Source organism: Uloborus diversus, chromosome 3, assembly GCF_026930045.1.
Source record: "Uloborus diversus isolate 005 chromosome 3, Udiv.v.3.1, whole genome shotgun sequence".
NCBI lineage: Eukaryota > Metazoa > Arthropoda > Arachnida > Araneae > Uloboridae > Uloborus > Uloborus diversus.
Genome location: NC_072733.1, coordinates 96,976,681 through 97,000,258, shown reverse-complemented (window position 1 = coordinate 97,000,258; position 23,578 = coordinate 96,976,681). Strand labels below are relative to the sequence as shown.

The window sequence follows — 23,578 nt, the reverse complement described above, 5'->3', positions numbered from 1 at the left end:
AAGAAGAGGATTAAAAAAAAAAAGAAAAAATCTATTCTTATACTCCTCGGCGAAAAACAACTTTTCTTGTAAAACCCTTCTCTTAGGATTCTCCTATTGCGCAACTATCTTTGTCCGCAATTAAATTCTTGAGACACCTGTAAATATTTCTCTTTCTCGAGTTACGAAAAATATTAGAACACTTTCACGCATGCCCAGAAGGCATGGTTCTTGAATAACGAGAGCAAGCACATGTACGGAAAATGGACTTCGTTTCCTACTTTCCTTTCACGAATCCGCGGATCGACACGTCACGTCTAAGCGACCACGTCCAATTCTATAGCCTGCAGCATTTTTTCATTGTCAGGACTGGGACATGTGGTGGGCGCGAGGTGCGAGGGAAATTTGACTGTCGCACAACTTGTTTTGGTACATTCCCATTGTTTCATCGGAACAGCTGATGTACTTTTGCTGGTATGTTAAGAGGTCTAAATTAAAGTATTTCTTAGTGAGAATATTGTGATCTATATTGCTTTTTATGTTGTATGTAGTGTGTTATTGTTTACTGTTAAATATTTCCTTTTAAAGTCAAAGTGTACACATTTTTTGGAGTCGTAAACTTGCAAATATTGTGTATTTTATGACGCTATGAAATGACAATTCGTGTTGCAATATAAAAAGCAAATTTGAAAAAAAATTTGCTTCTTCACTTTTGGAAGGAATATATCTCTTTTTTCCAACACATTGTTATTATATGATGTTATTTGCCTTTTATGTTGCATTTACTGCATTTTTATATATTGATATATTTTGAATCAAAAACATGCAAACATTGAACTTAATCACACTATGAAAATTGAGATCTGCGATATTAAAAGCAAATATGAGCCTAAAATGTTTTTCGATTTTGAAAGGAATACCTCTATTTTTTCAATAGAGTTACAATCTTTTCTTGCAGAAAAAATTATTGCTCTGATTTTGTATCATATTAATATCTAGCATTTATACATATGTTTGAATTTTAAGAAATATTAAATCACAGAAATGTCAAACAATAAATGATTAAATTATTGAAAATCACTGCAAAGCAAAAAAAAAAAAAACAAAAAAAGAAAACAAATTCTTTTTATAAAAAATTTAATATGATTTAACTATACTCAAGAACTTCATCAGGGATCTAATTTTTGCCCTCCCCCCTGCAACAAAATTCTGTAGGGCCCCTCCCCAGAGGACAGTAGTGAAGATTTGCACATCAAAGTCTTAGTGCTAGTTTCTTTTTCTTCAATTTCTTGGGCCTTTAAGGGCGTGCACCTCCCTGCACTGTGGAGTCTGTGTATGCCATTTCGCGCTTGTTCCTGATTATTTTTATTGCTAAAACTTCTGTGCTTGTTTAGCTGAAATCTATCACCAAACAACTTCCTCTCTGAAGAAACTAAGCTATTCTTTTATTTAGCAACTTCACAAAAATAATTACATTAATAATAATGATGCAATACATGATGATTTGAAACTAGTCTTAGAAAAATCTTCCTTGGCACTACTTTAATGAAAATCTATCTGAAGTTGATAGTACCAGATCTAGAGGGAGCAAGCCTGGCAGCTAATTGACTCTGTTCCCATGTTTTTTTTTTTTTTTTTGAAACTCAATATAAAAACTTGAGGAAAGATGGGGAAGTGCGGCAGTTTCAAGATTTGCCCCATCTTGGAAAAATCGAAGGTTCGGCACTGGTTTATAGCCTGTTGTTTATCATCATTAGGCAGGGGTGCCCACCCCGTAAGAGCAAAGGCGCACCCCCTAAATATCGTGAAGACTCCCCTAAAAGCAAGATATCCCACAAAAAAGTGAAAAGTGCCCTTCGAAACAATCCACCAAAAAATTTCAATGGCGCAGTCTGGGCCATGATCCTCCCTAGGCAGTGGCGTAGCTAGACCCGACTTTCGGGGGGGGGGGGGGTTACTTCTTTTATATCTATGTATCTATCTATCTATATATATATATATATATATATATATATATATATATATATATATATATATATATATATATGTGTGTGTGTGTGTAATCGCTTGGAATTTTTTCCTTTTCTTCTTTTTTTTTTTTCTTTCTCTTCTCTCTTCTTTTTCTCTTTTTTTTTGAGACTAACTTTTCAGGGGGGTTTTTGTCCCCAAAACCCCCCCCCCCCTTAGCTACGCCCCTGTCCCTAGGTGAACACCCCTGTATTAAGAGAGAATGTCATTAATACCTTTTGAATAAATAAATCAACTCTTGTCAGTTCATGAGAACAAAAATACTTTTATATTGATAAAAATTTTAGCTGACGAAACTATCTTCTGGGTATTTTTATCATTGAAGTAGTCATTGGACAATCAAGGGATGTTAATAGGTGTAAGTCATAGTGCATGTAAAAGATTTAGCATTATCATGTAGCCAGGGCCGTGCTCAAGAAAAAAAGCCAAATGAAGAAAAGTGCACATTTGATTTGAAATAAACTTTAATGCTGAATTTTATGTGAAGCATTTAAAAAAAAAAAAAAAACCACATTTCTCTTGGAAGTTTCCTGAGAATTTACGATTGTCCTCTCTTTATTGACTAAAATCATGTTTGGAAGATCAGAGATGTAGAAAATGCTGAATGGGCAGTCAATGCAAAGTATTCACTAGTAATGGGCATAATAGAGATCTCAAGAATCGAGATATATATCGAGAAGAATGTTGCTGCTATGAAGATGCATAGTAATTGTTATTTAATGAAATTTGCATCTGCAACAAACCCCTTTCTATTTATTTTGCTAAGCATTATCTTAGAATACAAAAAATGAAAACATATGTCGCAAAAGAATTTGTGGAATTTTTAAAGTAATTGTTGTATAGAAGGTGGGGGTTTGTAATGGCTCTTACACGTGCAATACAACCTCATGTATTCGAAATAACTGGGACCAAAGGCAACCCCTATGAACGAAAATTCAGGTGATAAGTAAAACATATTCTTAAATAAGCAGACTTATCTTGTATTACAGCGAAAAGCAATGCTTTATAATAAAATTACATAGTATCATTCTAGTTCTAGCTAGTAGTTTATCATTTATAGTTCAGCTGCAGTGATGGCGGACTGATGCTCTAAAGTACACCCTATTGTTTGTAAACTAGTTCTATACTTTGTTGTATGTCCTATGCAGGAGTTGTACGTTTAACAAAACAAAAACCGAATATTTGGTGTATTTATAGTTTTGTTCTTGCATTCATAATTTAAAATTATTTGAGTACATAAAATATATTTTTTTTAAATCTGCAAATTTGATCCAGGGATTCGGTTAAATGGGAGCCAGATAAACAAAGTTTTACTCTACATTAAATAAAAGAATTAGTAAAATTACTTAAAACTGAGGCTTCTGGGAATTTGAACCCCCCACCGCTATGCTGCTCATTGTGATCATTAAACAGAAATGAATTATTTGACACATTGTTTGTGTTCTTCCTGACAGTGCAAGTAAGAATGCAAAAACATCCCTTTATGAAATTATGCAGGCCTGCATGCAGTAATGAAATAATAAAAGAATTACAGTATCATTTTCATGCAAATAATATTCAGAAAATATTTCTTTTTCGAATGATGATGTATCGGCATTATTCATACTTACACCTTGTAAAAAGTGTCTTGTTACACGACTCCTCCTCAACACTCGCATTGAAAGTTGGTGTAAATGTTCTGTCACTCCAAGAGAAGGGACAAAGGTAGAATTGTTATGCTTCTGGACAGCGTATGTTGATATAAAAGAATTTGTAACTTTACTGTATTCTCCTTCCAGGAAAAAATTTAATCGTTTCCCTGTGAAATAAACGTACTGGATTTGCTGCCAATGGACAACGTTTTCAAATCAAGGAAGTTTTCTCACATACAATGAGAACTCGTGTAGGAAGAATTCAAACTCAAGCTATAAAAGGAAGTTTTTATTTGCTGATAAAGTTCAGATACTGGTAAGTAACTCAGTTTTTAAAATTATTTATATTGGATATAGGTTGATGTAGTAAGATTTTTATATTTCTTAGCACATTCTCCAAGTCACCAGGATCACCTGGGGTAAAATGGGTATAAAAAACAACTTTTTTAATTTCAATGATCCATAGCAGAAGCATCATGAAATGCAGTGGAACCTCGTTATCACGTCACCTTTGGGACTTCCGGAGCTGGAGCATCGAAAATAACCGGAATAGTTTAAAAATTCGAAATAAAGCATAAGTTTATAATAAAACTTCAGATTTTATCAAGATGTTAACAGTTAAGATGTTTTTAATTAGATTTAACTAATGTAAATTTGAATTATTGATGGATGAAACTAAAATTATAAGTAAAAATACTTCATTTTTTTTCCATCCCTAAAATACTTTCCAATAAGGGTTTGCTTAACTTTTAAATAACATTTTTAACACTTTTCCTTTCCACAAAGTTGATTATGAAGTGAATTTAAAAAAAAAAAAAAAGGTTTGTAAATATCAGCAAGAAAGAAATCAATTAAAGACTTTACTTTTGTCCACAATTTGATTAGATTCTGACGATTAAGCCCACCTTTCAAAAGTGGAAAAACGCTTTCTAATTCTTTTATCCGCTTTAAAGTTGTGTGTTCCTTTTCAATCTAATGAGGGGCTCTTATCTCTTTTTCTCTCATACGAAAAAACACTTGTAGTGACCACCTATAGCTTAAGGTAGCTATAGTTTTTCTCTTCTCCTGCTGCTTCCCTAGTTCACTATTAAATCCCACCTGCTTTCATTTTTTTCTATTGTCCCTCTTGTCAAAAGTCTGAATCCTGTAGCTTTCAGAACTTATCTACTCACCCCCTGCCATGAGGGGTCATGCATGCTCAAGTCTCTCGTCAGAGTCGGAAATTCCTAGAAAAAACTCTTCCAGATGGTTTTATTATTTTACCGAAAATATTTCCATTGCTAAGAAAAATTTGGTCAAGTCTTCGCAGTTTGAATGTTGTCGTAACCAGAGTTGCACCAAAAAAACTGTAGCAAAACATTAAAATTATATGGCATACGATCCGGGTGTTGCAATAGCGAGGTTTGTTTAATCATGTTTTTGTTCAATATTCTATACATTGTGTATCTTAGGTCTAATTTGAACATAGTTTGTTTTATTTTTTGTGTAAAGGGGTAAATTTTACGCTGGTGTATACCCATTGTATCCCGTGCTTTGGGTTAAAATGGGTACATGCTGTTTAAAGTTGAACTGCACTGTAACTAATGGAGAAAATAAGAAAATAGAGTTTAATTGAATTTTAGAATAAAAACTTTCATCCAAAACAACCATAATATAATGTTTACTGAGCCAAATTTCTGAACAAAAGGTGTATTAGCAAAGACGGTTGCGGCTTGGTTGAGGTACTGTTTTTACAATGTGCGATGCCTGCACATTAGCAATATCATTTTTCTCAGGGAGCATATAGGATAATCCAGCAGATGATTTTGTTGCAAAATTCTCAGTATATTGACCTTCAGCTGAGATTTCAGTAGTTAAACATATAAATTCGTGAATCGACTTCTTTCACAAATTTTACAACGACTCAGTCTTCAATGGCTGTTTTTAACAACTAGGGGAACCACTGATTTTCACTTCCACTTCATTGGTTGTTTTATTATTTGTCCTATTTATTTATTTTATTTATTTTTTTGTGTGTGTGTGTGTTTCTTGCCTTTTTTCTGTGTACAATCTTGCAGCCACCTGCTCTATAGCAAAAACTTCACCCACCTTTGCTTGCACTCTCTTACATGTCTTTTGGGAATTTTTCCTAGCCTCACCAGTGTCAAAGAATGACTGTGGACAAAGAGTATATCAGGAGAATTAAGTTTTTCAGTACAAATTTGCTATGAGGCATTAGGATTCTGTTGTGATTGTATGTGAGGTTGTACTTCAATTGGGCATAATTGACTTTTAAAATGAAATTAAAAAGACAATATATTAGCTATCAATATGTAAACTGTCTTATAATATGGCAATTAACCATATATAATAATGAACCTTCTATAAATTACTAACCTGCAATAAAATAATCCTGAACTATTTATAATAATCAAAAAATATAATTTTAAGTAAAATTGGCATAAATTATAATAATTAAAATAATAAATAGAACTAATAAATACAAAGTACTTATTCATAGACGTTTCATAAAACATACTTTTTGTTTAAAACATAAACAATACCCAACAATTGTCTGGCAAAGATCCTTTTAATTTTGTCAATCTTCATGCATTCAATGTCTTTTTCTCGAAAATATTGGCTATATCCACTTTACTCCATGTAACTTAAAGTGCTATAAATTTTTTGTTAATGTTAAAAAATTAATTATTTTTTGAGTTTTCTGTTAAGAAAATTCTTATTCTATCAAATCTAAGTAAAATTTTTCCCAAAAATTTTTCTGGAAAGAAGTTTATCACTCACTATAAATACATTGTTTTGTATTCCGAAAAATAAAATGGCTCCTAAGCCTGGTAAAAGAGTTGCTAGATTTTTTTTACCAAAAAAAAAAATGTTGCCACATATGTAAAAATTTTCATCATAATTTTTCTGATTAAAAAATATCGCCCTGTAGAATGAATACAAGAAAAAAAAAACTATACCCCAGATCCCCCTATACTTTTGGATATTGTTTTTGTTCCCTCCCTGTTTGCTCCTCATGCTTTAATATTTTTGATCTTGCGTGTTTTAATGCATTGATATATTTATTTGGCAAAAGATTTTATATTTTTATTGGGCTTTTAATGTAGTTTAAATTAAAGATGAGATTATACAACCTAAATTCAAAATAATAGAATATCAGAACTGTTTGAACAAAACTTGTCTCTGAGACGAGGAAAAATGAACGCAAGCATATTAAAAAGGCTAAAACTCCTTATTTATGAACCGGTAAATCAATTTAAACAACTTTTCAGATATTATTTTAACAATTTATGGATCATTAACACATTGGAAAAATAGATAGATTTTTTATATAGGTCAAAAAATTAGAATAATCTATTCATTCAATGTGAATTTTAAAATGTAGTGAAAATATTTGCATATCTGTTACCCTATAGTTTGTCACAAGTATGGAGCTTGGCGCTCAGATAATTTTACGCTCTTTTAAAAGCCGTTTATTGCTCAAAATGAGTCCTCAAGGTGATAAATAGAAAAAAAAAACGAAGTTGCGTGTTGTATCATTTCTTAAAGTTAGAAAAAAAAAACTATTCAACTCAACTGAAAGTTTTACAATCTATGGTATGTAAGATTTTAAAGGAACATAGGACTGACCAACTAAAAAGTAACCGAAGTAAACGAGGTAGTAAAATTGTAACACCTGGCAGAGATGAACCCAAATTAAAGTGAATGGTCCAAAATAATCGTTGAAAAATGCTTGTGACTATCCATAAGTATTGGAAAGAATCTCTAGTTATCATGTCCATGCCAACTACACTTGGATGGTTGCATAAACAGCAGTTGCAACTGCAGATCTACGAAGTAAGACCAAAGATAAACATGAAGCAAAAGCGTGCAAGACTCTCCTGGAGCAACGAGAAGCTCATACAGGGGCAACAAGGTTGGATAAATATTATATTCAGTGATGACTCTTTTTTTGAAATATCTGTGAACAAAAAAGGTGTTCTGTTTGGCGTTTAAAAAGAAAAGCGCATGAGAAATCTTGGGTAAGATGTTCTCTCCACTTCGACACATCCTTCTTGGTTTGTGGGTGCATGAGGGCTGCTGGAATTGGGACGTTATATATATCTTAAAATAAAACAAGCTGATGTGTGCATCACATGACTTCCTTTTACTCCAATTTAATGTCATTTTCCCATCATTGGCAATTTTAATGTGATTCAATAGTTTAATCTCTAAATATCACCAACAGTGGCCAAATTGAAACCAGATTGAAAAAAAAAATTGCCAAATTTGTCACTAAGTTGGCGATCAAACACTGGCGATATATCGCCAAGTATCCACCAAATTATAACACCACTTGAGTTTACATTGAAATTAAAAATGATTTCCCCCAAAAAGGGGCCAAAGACCCTTTTAGAAACACCCGAATACAACCAAAAAGGGAGGTGCACAACTAGACCCCACTAGGAGGCTACGTACCAAATTTCAACTTTCTAGGACATACCGTTCTTGAGTTATGCGACAGACATACATACGTACATACAGACGTCATGAGAAAACTCATTGCAATTAACTCAGGAATCGTCCAAATGGATATTTCGCGTGTCTATATGTTCTTAGGCACTTATCCACATGTGGTCGAGTCAAAAGAAAAACTCAACATTCATTCGGGGGTGAGCAAAATGGAAATTAAGGTCGATTTTTAAGTGAAAATGTTTTTGCGAATACAATACTTCCACTTCTTGACATTCGCTGTTTATCAATAATACTGCATGATACTTCATCTGAGGCACAGCAGTTACACATTTAGTGACACATTTTATATTTCAGCAAGATTCTACTCCGTGTCACATCTCTAAATCGACTCTTAGATTTTAAACAGAAAGAAGAATTTCGGTATTAAACTGGTCAAGCAACTCTACCAATCTCAATATGATCAAGAATTTGTGGTACCGTCAAATCTAAAGAAAGCTGTTCAAGATCTGGTGCCCGCCAATAAAATTGTAACACACCCAGATCAAAATCCTTTTTCTGCCTGACTAATGACTGGATCCTGACACTTGACATTTTCCAACATTTACTTCCCTACTCCACTTGCCTGTCCACTTAGTAATATGATCTAAATCGTCCTTGAAGATGTTTTACATTTCCCTCATTTTTTACAATCCCCATAACTTTGACATCATCAGCAAAACTGTTCATATTCCCAGACATATTTTCATAAATATCATTCATAAAAATATTAATAGAGGCCCCTAAACCGATCCTTGAGAATAAACCCCACTTAAAAAAACACTAAAACAGCTTTTCACAGCATTTTTTTAAAACAAATTTTCTTTGAAATTTGAACAATAAGAAAACGTTAAGATTAGAGGCTGCCAAGAAATTGGAAGTCAATACCAGTTCTCCTCTAGCAGGGGATTTGCTTCAACAAAATTTTGTGGATAGATCTTCTGATGTAGAAAATATACAAAAAAAGAATTTTTTTGATGTTGTTGTTAAATACTATTTTTACTTAAATATATTTTTTTGAAAAATTCAATTTATGTTTGATTTTTGACCAACTCATTTCTCTCTCCTCCTTGAAATTATGAGTAAAAGAAATTAATGTTTACTCCCTAAGCTCCCAACGACCCTTGCTGAAAGTTTTGTAATCAGAGGAAAATTTTGTATTTTTTGTATTTTTGAAGACTTGATTTCATTTATTCCAGATGTTCTCAACCTTTCTGGCTCTGCATCCCCTTTGAACACTGACATGAGTCATTGTTCCCCATACGTTGTTAATACAAACAGTATAATAGGCAATTGGAGCTGATAAAGATAGCCGAAACTAGTAAATTAGTAAAAATCCAGATAATTTCATGCACAAAATTTATCTCAACTACACAAAACTTTATTTTGAACAGATTGTTGCTATAACCTATGAAATCCAAGAAGCAAAGAAGTTATTACAATTTTTTTTGAGGTAATTTAGGATCCAGGTGAGGAGTGCACATTTCACAACATTATGAGTCACTTTCACAACATTAATGAGAGGGTTAGTACTGTTATTTAACATTCACACATGACCACAAAATTGAATGAGTTTTTGGTTTTATTTTTTATTTATCTGATATACCCTTATGACCCCTTGAGATTCTTCTATGCCCCCTTGGAAGCATGCCCCCAGGTTGAACACTGCTGATTTATTCCAATACTTTTTTCTCATTTCTGTTACTTGCTAAGTTTTTTGTGTGTATATGTATTTTAAAGCTCTGAATTTTATTAGAAGTTAAAGACTTTACTCTATTTTTATTTTTTATTTTTATTTTTTTACCTTTAGTTTTTGAATTGTTGGAAGCAAGCGATCAAAATGAAACTTCGGATAAAGGAAAAAGAACCCCTTCTTGGTAATTTTTTCAATGCAGCAATGCATGTTTTAAAATTTTTATTCGTACTACCAAGCACAACTAGATTCAATCTGTAGTCTTGAGTAAAGAGTCGGAGGCAGGGTCATAACCAGACCTTTGTTTCAGGGAAAGTTTTACAAAATGCATTTCTTGAAAAATTTGTATGAACAAATTGTATTTCATTCATATATTGATTTTTGTTACAATAGTTTATTTAAATGAAGGGGGGGGGGGGGGAGAGAGAGTGGGTGTTGTTTTTAGCTCATTGAAGTGAGCGGATGGGAAAGATGACGTATGTATTTGATAAAAAAATCATGATGTGTGCACGCACTACAAGGCTGCCTCGTATGTCTTTTAAATAATTAATGCTTTTTTATTAACTCAAATGAATATAGATTGCATGTCTCATATAAAACCTTCTAGAAGAAAAACTTCTTAAATGCATATTTCTTTAGCACTCATAAAAATATGTTAAACATAGAGTACAGCACTTTCAAATTAAAAAAGTTATGACGTTTTTGTTCGTGTCTAAGATCTGAAATTAAAAAAAAACAGAAGATTATACTATATAAATGTTATATAATTGAGAAAAATAAAAAAAACTACTCATACTCACAAAGGCAGTTCTGCAGGCATATACCGACAGCCTGGATCTGACATCCAGAGACTACAATTTCGTACTCAGTTTTAATGAGAGGACATCTGCCTAGAGCTCAGTTATTCCTTATTCCAGACTGATGAGTCCAAACAAAGACAAAACTGCAGTCTCTAGAAGGGATAACTGGGCTGTCCACATATTGCATGCAGTTCTGCCTTAGCCCTAGCCTAGGAATGGTAGCTTAATGCCTAAGCTTTGCCTTCAATTTAAGAGTTGAACTACCCCATGTCTGCGGATTCTTGCTGGTGAGATAAATTAACTTTATCTTCTAGTTTGTTGGCACTCTCAGTTTCAATGAGATGACATCTGCCTCCAGCTCGGTTACTCCCTATTCCAGACTTGAGTCCAAACAAGGACGAAACTGCAGTCTCCGGATAAGATAACTGCTCTGTCGGCATATTGCATTTAGTTCTGTCTTTTCCCTGGCTCAGGGGCCGTAACTTACTGCTTAATACATTTTAAAGTTTTTCACTGCTATCAATGGAAAATAAATAAACAAGGCATTTTGTTGTTAATCAAAAAATTACATAAAAGGGGTTTTTGAATTCCATTTGTCGAGCGTAAATTCTTCGTATGTTTCAGCTACTGTAAACTTATTTCACTTTTAAAACAATATGAAAATTAAAAAAAAAAAAATGCTTTCAGCAACAGAAAAATATTTAATAAAAAAGCTTTTCTTTTTGGAATAGTTGTGAAAATTTCTGGAGGGGGGAGGGGGTTGAACCCTGAAAACCCGCACCTTATATACTACAGCCCTGGTGAGAGGAATTGTGATTCAGTTGTTTAAATAGACAAAAATGTAAAATATTAATGGGTTGATATATGAAAGTACCAAATATCAAGTATCAAACTTGAAGAAATAAGAACTTCACATTCATCAAATGAAGCTCAGAAACTTAGAAAATTATTGATTATTTAGAGATACCTTTTTTACATGAAGTGCACAAAAGTGTTTTTGTGGTTGAATTTTATTTAACTATAACCTACTGTGCATTAGTAAATTTTGAAAATATTCAGTATTTTTTTAAAAATTATTTGTCAAAACTAATCAGATATCTTAGTCTAAAATATTAGTAAACAAAGCTAAAATGTTTAAAAAATTTTTTAAGTGTATATATTTTTATATCTTAATAGATGATGACACTCAAGAGATGGAATATTCTGTACTCAATGAGGAAAATGAAGCTTTAATCAATATGCATGATCATTTTGGCGTGTTTAATGCAGAGGTAACAGAATTCACAGATATAGTTGGAGAAAATGGCAAATGGCAAGTAAAACTGGTGCTTTTGTCCTCCATTTGTGAATTTACTTCTGCCTTAAATCATCTAGCAATGAGTTTTTTAGCATTTCCTGTGGACCACTGGTGTTCTAGGCCTAAAGATTTTAATAACTCATTAGATATATGGTGGAGTGAATTTCTTCCTAATGCAACCATCAAGGGTCTATCTCAGCACAGTCAGTGTGAAAAGTTTGTTTTTAATAATACATCATTTAATACTACTGACAGAATCACTGTATCCTGCAATGCTTGGGAATATTCTTCAGAGTTCAATTCTGTTGCAAATCATGTAAGTTATTTATAAATTTTATTTCATAAAATTCTTTTGTTTACGTTAATTAGATACGATGTATCCTGGTTTCTAAATATTTATCAGTTTTGCTAGCAGCCATGTGTAGTTAAATAGTAGCTTTAAAACTACAAATATTTATAAATGTATGAAATTTATATGAACTTTTCTATTATCTCTATTAAACATCTAAAAGTCACTCTTATGTATGTCATTAATTCTAGTAATACCAAAAGATTCAATGTTTGTTTAGTTTTTTTTAATAATTTTTTAATTAAGTGTTTATGAAAATTTAGCTTTCAGCAATAGCAATTTTATGTTCCCATTTTTATGCTCTGATGTATGAAGTGAAGATTTTTCAGATTTTTAAGTAAAAATGAAAGTTAGTTAAAGTGATTTTTGGCTCATAAGTTTAATGTTCTAATACTTGTTACCAGACCTTATAAAAGGTCATATGTGACAAAGTCCAAGTTGTTTTCATTTTAGAATACAAATATCTCTTTGTATTTATAATGCAGCAATTGAATCATATAAGTTGATGACCCTTAAAATTGATTGTTTAATTTTTAATGACATGTTACAAAGTGCTGTCTTTGCATACAGAAAGCAATTGTCATGTTTTATCAAGTTTTTCTTTCATTTTTTTTTATGATCCCAAAAGCTTTGAATTGTAACTTGTGAGCTTTCTGATGTAAAGAACTCGATTGCACAACTGTCTGTCCTGGCGGCTGTTCCACTCTGGTTGATTCTGGACCAGTTGCAAATATATTCAGATCTGCCACCAATAAAATAAAGTAACAATAGCATCATTTAAATTAAAAAAATAAAAGAAAGTTTTGTTACTACTTTCAGTAATATAAATTTGTTTTATAAATATGTAAAATAAGCAATATTTTTCATTGTGTACATTCATTTTAGTGGGACGTTGTTTGTGATAAAGAATGGTTTATTTCAACTAGTCAGTCTGCTTATATGATTGGTTTTCTGTTTGCAGCATTCCTTTCTGGACAAATTTCTGACTTGTAAGTACTCATAATATGAACTTTTTACCGAAGTTTTTTTAAAAATAAAATTGTATGCAAGTTATCTCTAAATTATGCAGACAAACTTTAGCACAGGAAGTATCTGAACCATATTTCCATAGGAATGTAAGACCAACACAGTGGCATACACTTTTAGTCTGGTGCCTCTGGCAAAACTTAAAGATGCCTCTCTATTTTACCATTTTTAAAAGAAAATCACTAAAATTCATGTTTGGCATTTCGAGGTTTTCTGTGGAAGGGGAGAAAGGTGTATATTTAATGTAAATTATACCAAAAGCGGCAAAACCCATGCCCACTTTAATGTAGGGCTCGACCAATGGCATTTTTTGGCCGATGGGCCAATGCGATTGTTGGCCGATTGTTCAAAAATGACCGATTGCCGATTGTTTTCCTCCAAATGGCCGATGGCAAAAAAAAAAAAAAAAGTCTAACAGAAATAAATTGATAAGATTTTTAGGGATTTAAAGGATCATTTATTCATTTCACTTAACTTCCTTTCTACGAATAAGGACTTGAAATAAAAAAAAAATCAAATTTCGACCTAATTTCTATTTTACGATCACCCAATTAAAACTTCACAAACTTTTTTGGCACATTTGTACACACATATGTAACAAAGAACTTATAGATGATCATAATATCCATTTTGGATGCCTCCTCAGTTAATTATCGCAAGTTCTCTTGTGATGTCTTCATACGCGTAAACTTGCGTCACTCAGAAACGTTATGAAATAGTAAGTTGAAAACTCATACGTACGTAGTATGATCTAAAAGTTCGAGTACAAGCAGTATAAAACCTTACCCTGAATAGTTCACATTACCGAAGCACATCTATCTACAAAATAATCACCTTGAACGACTATGCACTTCTGCCATTTTTCGCAATCTCCTCCTGGGGAAGAAGGCGACTTTCATGTTGAGGATGCACGGTTTGATTGATCAATGCTCTGATATGACAAACAAATAACGTACCGTTTCGTCGGACTTAGCTCTGTGTGACTCTTACCTGTTCCCAGCAAAAAAACATTTGCATAGACGCCACTTTCTTCCGTCAAGAGAAGATAAAGCTGCATCATAGTAGGTTGCGAAAAAGGCTTCCAGGAGTGTTTCCAAAAGTTATATGTACACTGGCAGAAGTACATAGTCCCTCAAGGTGACCCTTTGAAGGTGGATGTACTTTGGTAAGGTGAACTATTCTGGGTAACGTTTTATACAGCTTGTCCCCAAAATTTTGGATCGTACTACGTACAATCTATATAGGATGTAGTTATGCTTCTCTTTTTTGACTGTTGTAAAATGATAGAGCCAAAAAAAGGAAGAAAAACAAAGACACTGTTTAATAACAAACTGATTTTTTTTAATTGAACATATAACTAAGATTTCAGCAATATTGTAATAATGTATGGATTATGTACACTATACATAGTTAAAAAACTTTAAATTATGTTGTTTAATCATTCAAAGAAAAAAATAAGAATAGAAATATGAAACCGCCAACAAATTACGCAATTAAAGTGTAAAGATTGCACGTAGACATTTTTTAGTCATGAAATTAAACAAAAAAGGTAACAGATAAATTACAATATTAGATCATAATAGGCATACTTTTATACTTATTTAAAATTTATGAATTGAAAAATTTGCATTTTTCACAAAAGCTATAACAGTGACATAAATTTTTATGAAAAAAGAAATAGCCATGTAAAGAGTGAGGTTCTTAAAACGCAGCTACAATAAAAAAAAACTGGATATTTACTCCAATTTACTAATAACTGAATACATATACTACACTATCTGATGTTTGCACACACAATATTGAACAATTTGATTGTTTAAAATGTTTTATGAAGCACTACAAACAAGTTCAAATTAAAATTTTCAATTTAACAATAATTTGCTGAAATTTAAAAAATTGCTTAGTAGAAAATCCTTGAAACTTTTCTATAACATATTATTAAAAATATGATGAAAACGAAAATAACTCGTTCATTGATTTTATAAAAATACATGAAAATAGTTACTTACAATAGAAAAAAAATCGATCGCTATAAATGATGCAAAAAAATGGCGCATTACGAAATAAAGATGAAACAAGAATGAGAAATACGCAAAATGACATTTCTTCAGCAAAATAAATAATCGCGAAATATTTAAGAAATGCTTGAAACGACGAGGAAGGGGCGGGGGAGGGGGGGGGGCACCCGCTGATTTTGGAGTAAAACTCACAACATTAAACTTCGTTCACAACTTCGGCCTCATTTGTTTAGTGCAGAACCGCTACCACCAACGCCTCGGAAGAGTTTCTGAGTCGACTGTGGCACTTCCGAAGAAAATATTCAAAAGTTCCTTTGATTTCCGAATTATGTCACCATTCAAAATGTCTTTAATCAATATCTTACATTAATGCTCTAAATGCTTTCTAAACAATAGATTAAGTTTGAAAAAAAAATCTCTAATTTTATGAATGGTGTTAGTTTTAAACAACTCGGATGTGAAACAAGAGTTTAATTTCAGAAATACAGGGAGGGGGAGGGGGCAGGGCAAGAGTTCTAAAAATTACCTTTGGTTCAACGGGAATCTAACAAAATGACACAAAAAACGGTTTTTCCATCTCATATGTGTTCCTATGGTCTCCAATTCGGCAATATACACTCTATAACAAAAAAATCGCGCCACTGACGCCTTCACACTGCCGAGCCAGATTACAGTGGTGCATGGCTCGATCAGGTTTGAATGGTGCCGACTGGGAATGTATAGTCTTTAGCAATGAATCTCGATTCCAACTGTGTCATGACGATCATCGAAGACGTGTTTGGAGACACCCAGGGCAGAGGGGGGGATATTGGTTTCTTTTTTGTATGCCACACTGGCCCTCAACAAAGCATTATGGTCTTGGTGCCATTTCCTTTAATAACTGGACCCCTTTGGTCGTAATTAGAGGTACACTTACTGCACAGTGGTACGTCGACGACATCCCAAGACATTCAAAAAATCAGTAATCCAACGTCAGAAAGCACAAATATTGCAAAATATTGCAGACACGTGTTTTGGCGTTACAAGGAACACCTTTTTCGATGCAAAGAAATGTGAGCTTCTGGATGAAAAGTCATCCGAGAAAAGCAACACGGTGGAACAGGAGATAGTATAAATATCAAAAACTAGAAATTAAACAAAACAAAAAAGATAAAATGACACCTGGAGGCAAAATTTATTATATAATTCCATCAGGAAAAAAAAACCGTTAAGTAATAAATTTTTCAAGAAAACCCATAAACAATGCAAAAAGTTTCAATTCTATGTTCGCTATGTTGATGACTGTTTTGTTCTTATGAATCACGATCAACTAAGCATTGATGATGCTTTATCTATTTTAAATTCCATTGATCCTCATATTCAATTCTCTTGTGAAAAAGAACAGAATAATTGCCTTCCATTTCTGGATGTTCTCGTTTCTCGAACTGAGTCCGGTTTTGAAACTACAGTTTATCGCAAACCTTTTGCTGTTTCATTACCCCCACATAGATTATCGTCTCACCCTCCTAATCAAAAATATTCAGCTTTCAACACATTTGTTTATCGTGCAATGAATATTTGTTCTTCACCTGAGCTTCTTAATGCGGAACTCAACTATTTAAGTGCTGTGGCTGTTGATAGAGACTATCCGCCCACCTTAGTTGATTCCATTTATAAAAAACTTTGCAAAAAATCTCAAAATATTGCTCTTAATAGAACTTTTAACACTAAGAATTTAGTTGTTCTGCCTTTCTTCCCTGGTATTAGTTTTCAGGTTGCTAAGATTCTGAAGCGATTCCAATTCCAAGTGGTATTTTCTCCTATTAATAAACTTTCTTTCTCTTCTCTTAAAGATCCTATTCATCCTCTTAATTGTTGTGGGATCTATAAAATTGTTTGCAATTGCGGACTCGGATACATCGGACAGACCCGCCGTTCTTTGAAATTTCGGTTAAAAGAACATCAAAGCTATGTGAGGAAACAACAGCTGAATAAATCCAGTATTGCCCAACACTGTTGGGAATTAAATCATTCTTTTGATTTTAACTCTTATCAAATTATCCAAAAATGCCCCAATTCGTTGGATCTTGATTTTTGGGAATCTTTCCACATCCTTAGGAACCGTTCTAATTTAGTCAATGATCTTACTGCAATTCCCTATTTTTCTTCTGTGTGGACTCCTTTGTTAAAATTGGTTTAGTTTTTATATTATTTTTTCAGTAAACGTCGTACATTTCTTACTTTTATTTTTTTCATTTCATTTTTTGCTTTCGTATTTCGTTTTGTGATTAACTAATTCCAATACGTTTATCCTTCACTTTGTTCTTAAATGCATTTCTCTATTTGATACATTGCTTTCATACATAGTTTTTCCCGCTGGTAAATTTATTGCTAATTTATTCAGAGTGGTTTCATTTTTGGACTTTTTGCATTGTTTATGGGTTTTCTTGGAAAATTTATTACTTGACGGTTTTTTTCCTGATGGAATTATATAATAAATTTTGCCTCCAGGTGTCATTTTATCTTTTTTGTTTTGTTTAATTTCTAGTTTTTGATATTTATACTATCTCCTGTTCCACCGTGTTGCTTTTCTCGGATGACTTTTCATCCAGAAGCTCACATTTCTTTGCATTGAAAAAGGTTTTCCTTATAACACCAAAACACGTGTCTGCAATATTTTGCAATATTTGTGCTTTCTGACGTTGGATTACTGATTTTTTGAATTTTCAGCACAAAGGTATTTATTCGTTATCCCAAGACATGTTTTGTTACCGTTCCTTTTGCAGTACCCTCGGCTGGTTTTCAGCAGGACAATGCAAGATAACATACGGCATGTCTGCAAACTTGTCAAACTCTTCTGTGGCCTGTCAGATCGTCAGATCTCTCTCTCCCATCGAGCATTTCTGGGATATGATGGGATCGCGATTGCATCTGGCAAGGGATGTTGATAACCTCGTCCGACAATTGGAGCAAATTTGGCTGGAAATACCGCAGGACAACCTCCGGGAGCTCTTTATCGGTGTTTCCCACGTTGTGCTTCAGCTTGTATCTAGGCTAGAGGCGGGTCAATACCTTATTGAGCTTGTTACTGTAACTCTGACATAAATTATTCGATTGTTCTAAGAATTTAATCATTTACTATTTCATGCATTGTCTTCCTATCTACCAATTTTCGTCTCAATCGGATCACCCTTTCTTGGTGCGTCGATTTTTTTGTTATAGAGTATATGACCAAATGATCGTCAGTCTGAGATGCTATATTAGTTTTGTATTGAAATAAGTAATTAATAGCCACAAAAAATGAGTAAATAGGCTTTTTAGAACACCCAATCGAAAACAAAAAGGGAAGTGCACAACTGGAACGTACGCACACTCCACATGTGAAATTTTAACCTTCTACAGCTTACCATTCTTGAGTTATGAGTTATGAGAGATACATACGTACATCCAACCGCAAGAAACAACGCAATAATTAACTTGTTTAGTACCTGAATGCAGTCTTAAAAACTCTTTCAGGGGTGACTAAAATAGAAATTCATACTGAAGTTTAAGTAAACAATTTTATATGAAAACAAGAACTCCCTTTACTTTGCATTAAAAAGTATAACTGCAAAGGTTTTTTTTTCCGAAAACATTGGCCAATTCCATCGGCTTTTCGATGATTTTAAGGCCGATGTTTCCTGCAAGTTACCATCGGATGCCGATGGCTAAATTGTTGAACCATCTGCGCCGATGCATCGGTCGAGGCCTACTTTAATGTATATACTGCATTTTCCTGCGGATTATCTGTTAAACAAGTGTAAAATTCAAGAGGAGTGGATTATATGCTGCTGCAGATTTTCTTTGATTTTTCTTTTCTCAACGCCAAGGGATTGAACCTTAATTTACAGCAGAATTCATCTATAAGAAGATTTCATTGACTGTAGGTTGTTTATTTCATTTAACTTGAATTTTCCTCCTACGTACTTCAGGTTTTTTTAAATAAACAACCATACAGTCAAGGTTGTATTGAAGAAGCCTCAAGTTGCACAAGATTGGACCATTTATTCCTTTGTCTTGATTCTGTCTTTTTGTAATTAGCGTACTTTTATCACGATTTCAAGAAGATGTCATCTTTTTTTTATATAAATTTTGATTATACCTTACAAATTATTTCTTCTTCAGGTTTTCAATTTAGTTTCTAAAACTGTAGGTTAAATCAAAACAACTTCTTTTTTTTAACATTACATTATCAGTGTACTATACAAAGATTTTTTTTCTTCTTCAGGCTGATTTTAGGACCTGCGAATTATACGCAGGAAAATACAGTACATTAATTTATTAAAGCCAAAGGGAGCAATTGCTCCCCTAAATGAAAGACCTGGTAAGACCATACATTGGCTGTTCATTATAAAATATGAATAATGCATACTCTTGAACCAAAGGCATGATTTTTTTTTCAGTTCTGTTTATCAAAGAATAAAATTTTTTTCATCCCAAAAAGGGTTTTAACTCTTTAAGGTACATTATGGGACACATATCCCTTTCAATTTTATTTTGTAAATTATTGAATACAAATATTTTATAAATATTTTTTTCGTGTCATTCAGGTAAAAAAATCTTAATCTTAGCAAGGGGACAAAAAGGAAACAGCTTTTCAATAATTCGGTTGGTTCAACTGAATTATTGAAAAGTTATTTTAATGTAAGATGTTGCAAAGATATGTCTAATCAAAACTGCTATTTTGTATGAAGTAAACTTATTGCTACTGCAATAGGAGTATAAAAGTGTTCCAATATATTTTTTTTCCTGTGTTTTCCAAAACATTTGAATTCTCAAAAATCATGTCTCGTCTATTCTATAAACTTCCTGTTGTATCATTTGGAAGAACCAGTACAAACAAGAAATATGTAATAATCGCTGAGTGCTTGCAGAGAATTTTCATTGCAAAATTTTACTTGAACTTTACCTTTACAGCTACTCTGAGTGGGAAAAATAGAATTCATAGAAAACACCATCAGAAAGGCACCATTTCATTTGTTAAATTTTTGTAATCTACTTTTTCCAATGAAGTGGTTGTGAACACCCTTTAATGTTAAAATTAATTACAGGTAAATCAACGTCGAAAATTGAGATGTATCATTGTGAGCAATTGGGTCTAAAAGTGGTTTGGGATTTCAAATGTTGTACTGATGCACTGACAGTACTCTTGTCATACTTCATTCATTCATTCAGTTTAATGGTGAACATTTGAGAATACTGCAGTAGAAGTCATTTATTTGAGTTGGTTAGTTCATTCATTTTAACTTTTATTACTTTTTAAGTAATATCTACACAAATAAACATATTGTTAGTTTTCTAGCAATACGTTTCTGTATTAAAGCATTAGGCTATTTGGCATTGTTTGTTCTTTTGCATTTGGTCACCATAGTGTTTATGCCAATGAGTAAATTAAGTTCTATTATTTTTATAGCCTGATGTCCAAAATTTTACATTATTTGCAATTTAATTATTTTTTATATTTTAATTATTTATTGCATAATTTTTATTTGAACTTTTAAAAAAGTTTAAGTAAGTTTTGAAAGAACAAAGTTGTTCAAATGAACAAGTTTATGTTCGGGTAAAAAATTGATTGATCCTCTGACGAGTAGATCATTAAAAAGAATAAAATTTCCCATCCCTAATCAAAAATAAAAATATTAATTATTTGATATTAACTTGGGTTGAAATGTGAGATTATTGGCTTCATTTTTGGAAAATATTTCTGCTGTTATAGTTATGGTATGAAAAGACCTCTAAACAACTGATGAATTTTATCTTCTGATAAGTGAAATCTTATTTTACTATCAAAGCATGAATGTTCTTTTAGAAAAAAAAAAGTTGTTGTTTAAAATGTTTTTATAAACTCTTGTTGTATAAATCGTGTTTTTATAAAATCTTGTTTTTATAAACTTTTGCTCTTTGAACTCTGCTTCATTTCTAAAAGTATGAAAACAAATTAAATTTGTATTACCCATTCAACTTCAAAATAAAATTTTTACTGAAATATTTGCTAATACATTTTCAATTTTGGTGCAAACAAACTTTCCATTTTAAGCTTGCTTGTTTCAGGTATGGAAGATATCCTGCAATCATGATAAATGTTATCATTAGTATTATTGCTGGTGTTGCTGTTGCCTTTTCAAGCTCTTTTTTGATGTTTTCTGTATCCAGATTTTTCGTGGGCATTGGACAGGCTGGAATGGGCCTCGTACTCTTTGTGCTTTGTATGTAACTTTTTATTTAGCTTCATTAAATCTCAATGCAGTAGAGAACCAATTATATGGAAAGTTCGGGACCATCCCTATCCCGGATATCTAAATTTCCCGGTTTTCTGGATTGCTAAAAAGCGCTATTGGCCAATTGTTTATAGAACTTAAATTACTATAATAAATAGTAATACATAATAAAATAAGATGAAAACAGTTCAGAAATGCTTAAAAATATCAAAATATTAAAATCTACTTGTGAGAGAGTAATTTAAATACCAAAAAACTTGAGTTATTCAAAAGACTTGAGACCCTTACATTCAGTTTGAAAAAGAAAGAAAAAAAAACCCACCACTTTTCGATGTTTTAAAACGAAAGAAAAAGAAGGGAAGGGCAAGAAACAAGTTTTTGATTATAAATGTGGGATTTTTCCACTATAGTGTATAAAAGAATTTGTTTTCATTAACAAGTTTTTTTTTATTTGTGTTTGCGATAACTATTGATTTTGCATTAAGTTAATATCAACAGAAACTTGATTTATGAATTCTTGCAGCCTTATTACAGTCTTGCATTTAACAAATTTCTATGTTCTGCAATCAACTATCTGGAAAATTCGCGAATCCGGTTTTCGGCGTTTCCTGCAGTTTCGTGACGTCACTTACGCTCTAAACAGCTGTAATTAAAGACCATTCAATAAAATATTGCATTAGAGTGTGACAATATTCATTTCTTTAGCTTTCAGTTTGAAAAGAACACGAAAATTTCATACATACAAGTGTGCTTTTTAATGCAAGCAAATATTATGGAAATTTTGTCCTGCAAAATGGATGATTCTTTGACGTTCGTTTTTGAACATTTTCCCGAGTTATACATGAGTATTATGATAATTTTTATAAACCGTTCATATTCTTTTTGGAATTTCAAAAAAAATGCTTAGTTTTCAAATGTTGCCAAAAATGCGTAATTTTTTTTAAATGGCGGGAAAATCAGCAAAAAGTTGCCGGCTTTCTGGTTTCCCGGTTTTTTGGTTCCTGGATAAAAACTTCTGCACTGTATAAGTAACTGCAATTTAATGTTCAGTTATTTTTTGTGCATTATGGTGTTGCAGATGTAGCAATAGATATAAATATATTTTTTTTTCTATTTAATTACTACTCAGTGTTATTGCTCATGTGGATTGTGAAAGTTTAATAATCTGCATTCAAGCAAAGGATCATAAACGTGCTAGCTGTTATTGTTATTGTTGTGCACATGAATGTAAGACATGTGCAAATGAACTCTTATGGGTCACAAAATAATCTTCAGAATCATTAATCTAAGAAGTCTTTTTTAATGCCAAATTATCCTTTTCATCAATTTGCTTAGTACTGAATTACAGGGGCACTGATAGGACTCCTAGGCATCTAAACAGTTTCTCTGTTTGGACTTTTTTTGTCTACAACCTTTTCATCTCATTTTAGAGTTTTTTTTTTTTAGTTTTTTGAATCCAATTCTTTTCATCAGGACTAAGGAGATGGACTAGCTAGTCAGAAATAGGTTGCGTAGGCATGTTGGCTTTTGCAGAGGTTGCGGGAGAGACATTCTAAGCTGCTCAACACAGCATTAACACATTTTTTTTTCAAGAGCTTTTTATCTTGGAATAATAAGGTAACTACAATGAATTATAATTAGTAGTAAATTAAATAATGTCAGAGTAAAAAACTGGAGTTTGAAGGGCTTGAACAGATAATTATTGAATTTAATATAAATTTCTTAAATATATAGCAAGCCAAACATAAATCCATTTAACTTCAAAACGGAAACAATTTAAAATCTTAAATCTTGGCTACAAAAGGGCTAAATGGTGTATGCTGAAGGTTTTGCATCTATTGATATGTAGGTTGACAGAAAATCACTCTTTTAAATTATGACCAAACCAGTGGTCCAAACTGGTTCAAACTATTCAAAATAAAACTGGCTTTTTTGCATTACTATTTTATGTAAATATATACATGAGGAATGTAAATAGACAGGTGTGCTAATTCAATTACTTTGTATGTTGTTGATGGTGATTATTTTTC

The 23,578-nt window shown here is 32.4% G+C and overlaps 1 protein-coding gene across 2 annotated transcripts in view; it reads left to right on the top strand.

Moving 5' to 3' along the window:
- The first annotated feature begins 269 nt into the window (after window positions 1-269).
- The window catches only part of LOC129218130 (organic cation transporter protein-like), a 69,948-nt gene continuing 46,639 nt past the window's right edge, over window positions 270-23,578 (top strand). Inside the window, exons 1-6 of one of the 2 annotated variants that reach the window (XM_054852340.1) lie at window positions 270-453; window positions 3,786-3,954; window positions 9,940-10,006; window positions 11,799-12,235; window positions 13,154-13,257; window positions 21,382-21,536. In XM_054852340.1, the coding sequence (XP_054708315.1) occupies window positions 9,970-10,006; window positions 11,799-12,235; window positions 13,154-13,257; window positions 21,382-21,536 (733 nt within the window). In that variant the 5' untranslated portion in view covers window positions 270-453; window positions 3,786-3,954; window positions 9,940-9,969. The remainder of the gene's footprint in view (window positions 454-3,785; window positions 3,955-9,939; window positions 10,007-11,798; window positions 12,236-13,153; window positions 13,258-21,381; window positions 21,537-23,578) is intronic. The other variant, XM_054852341.1, reaches the window with a different exon arrangement.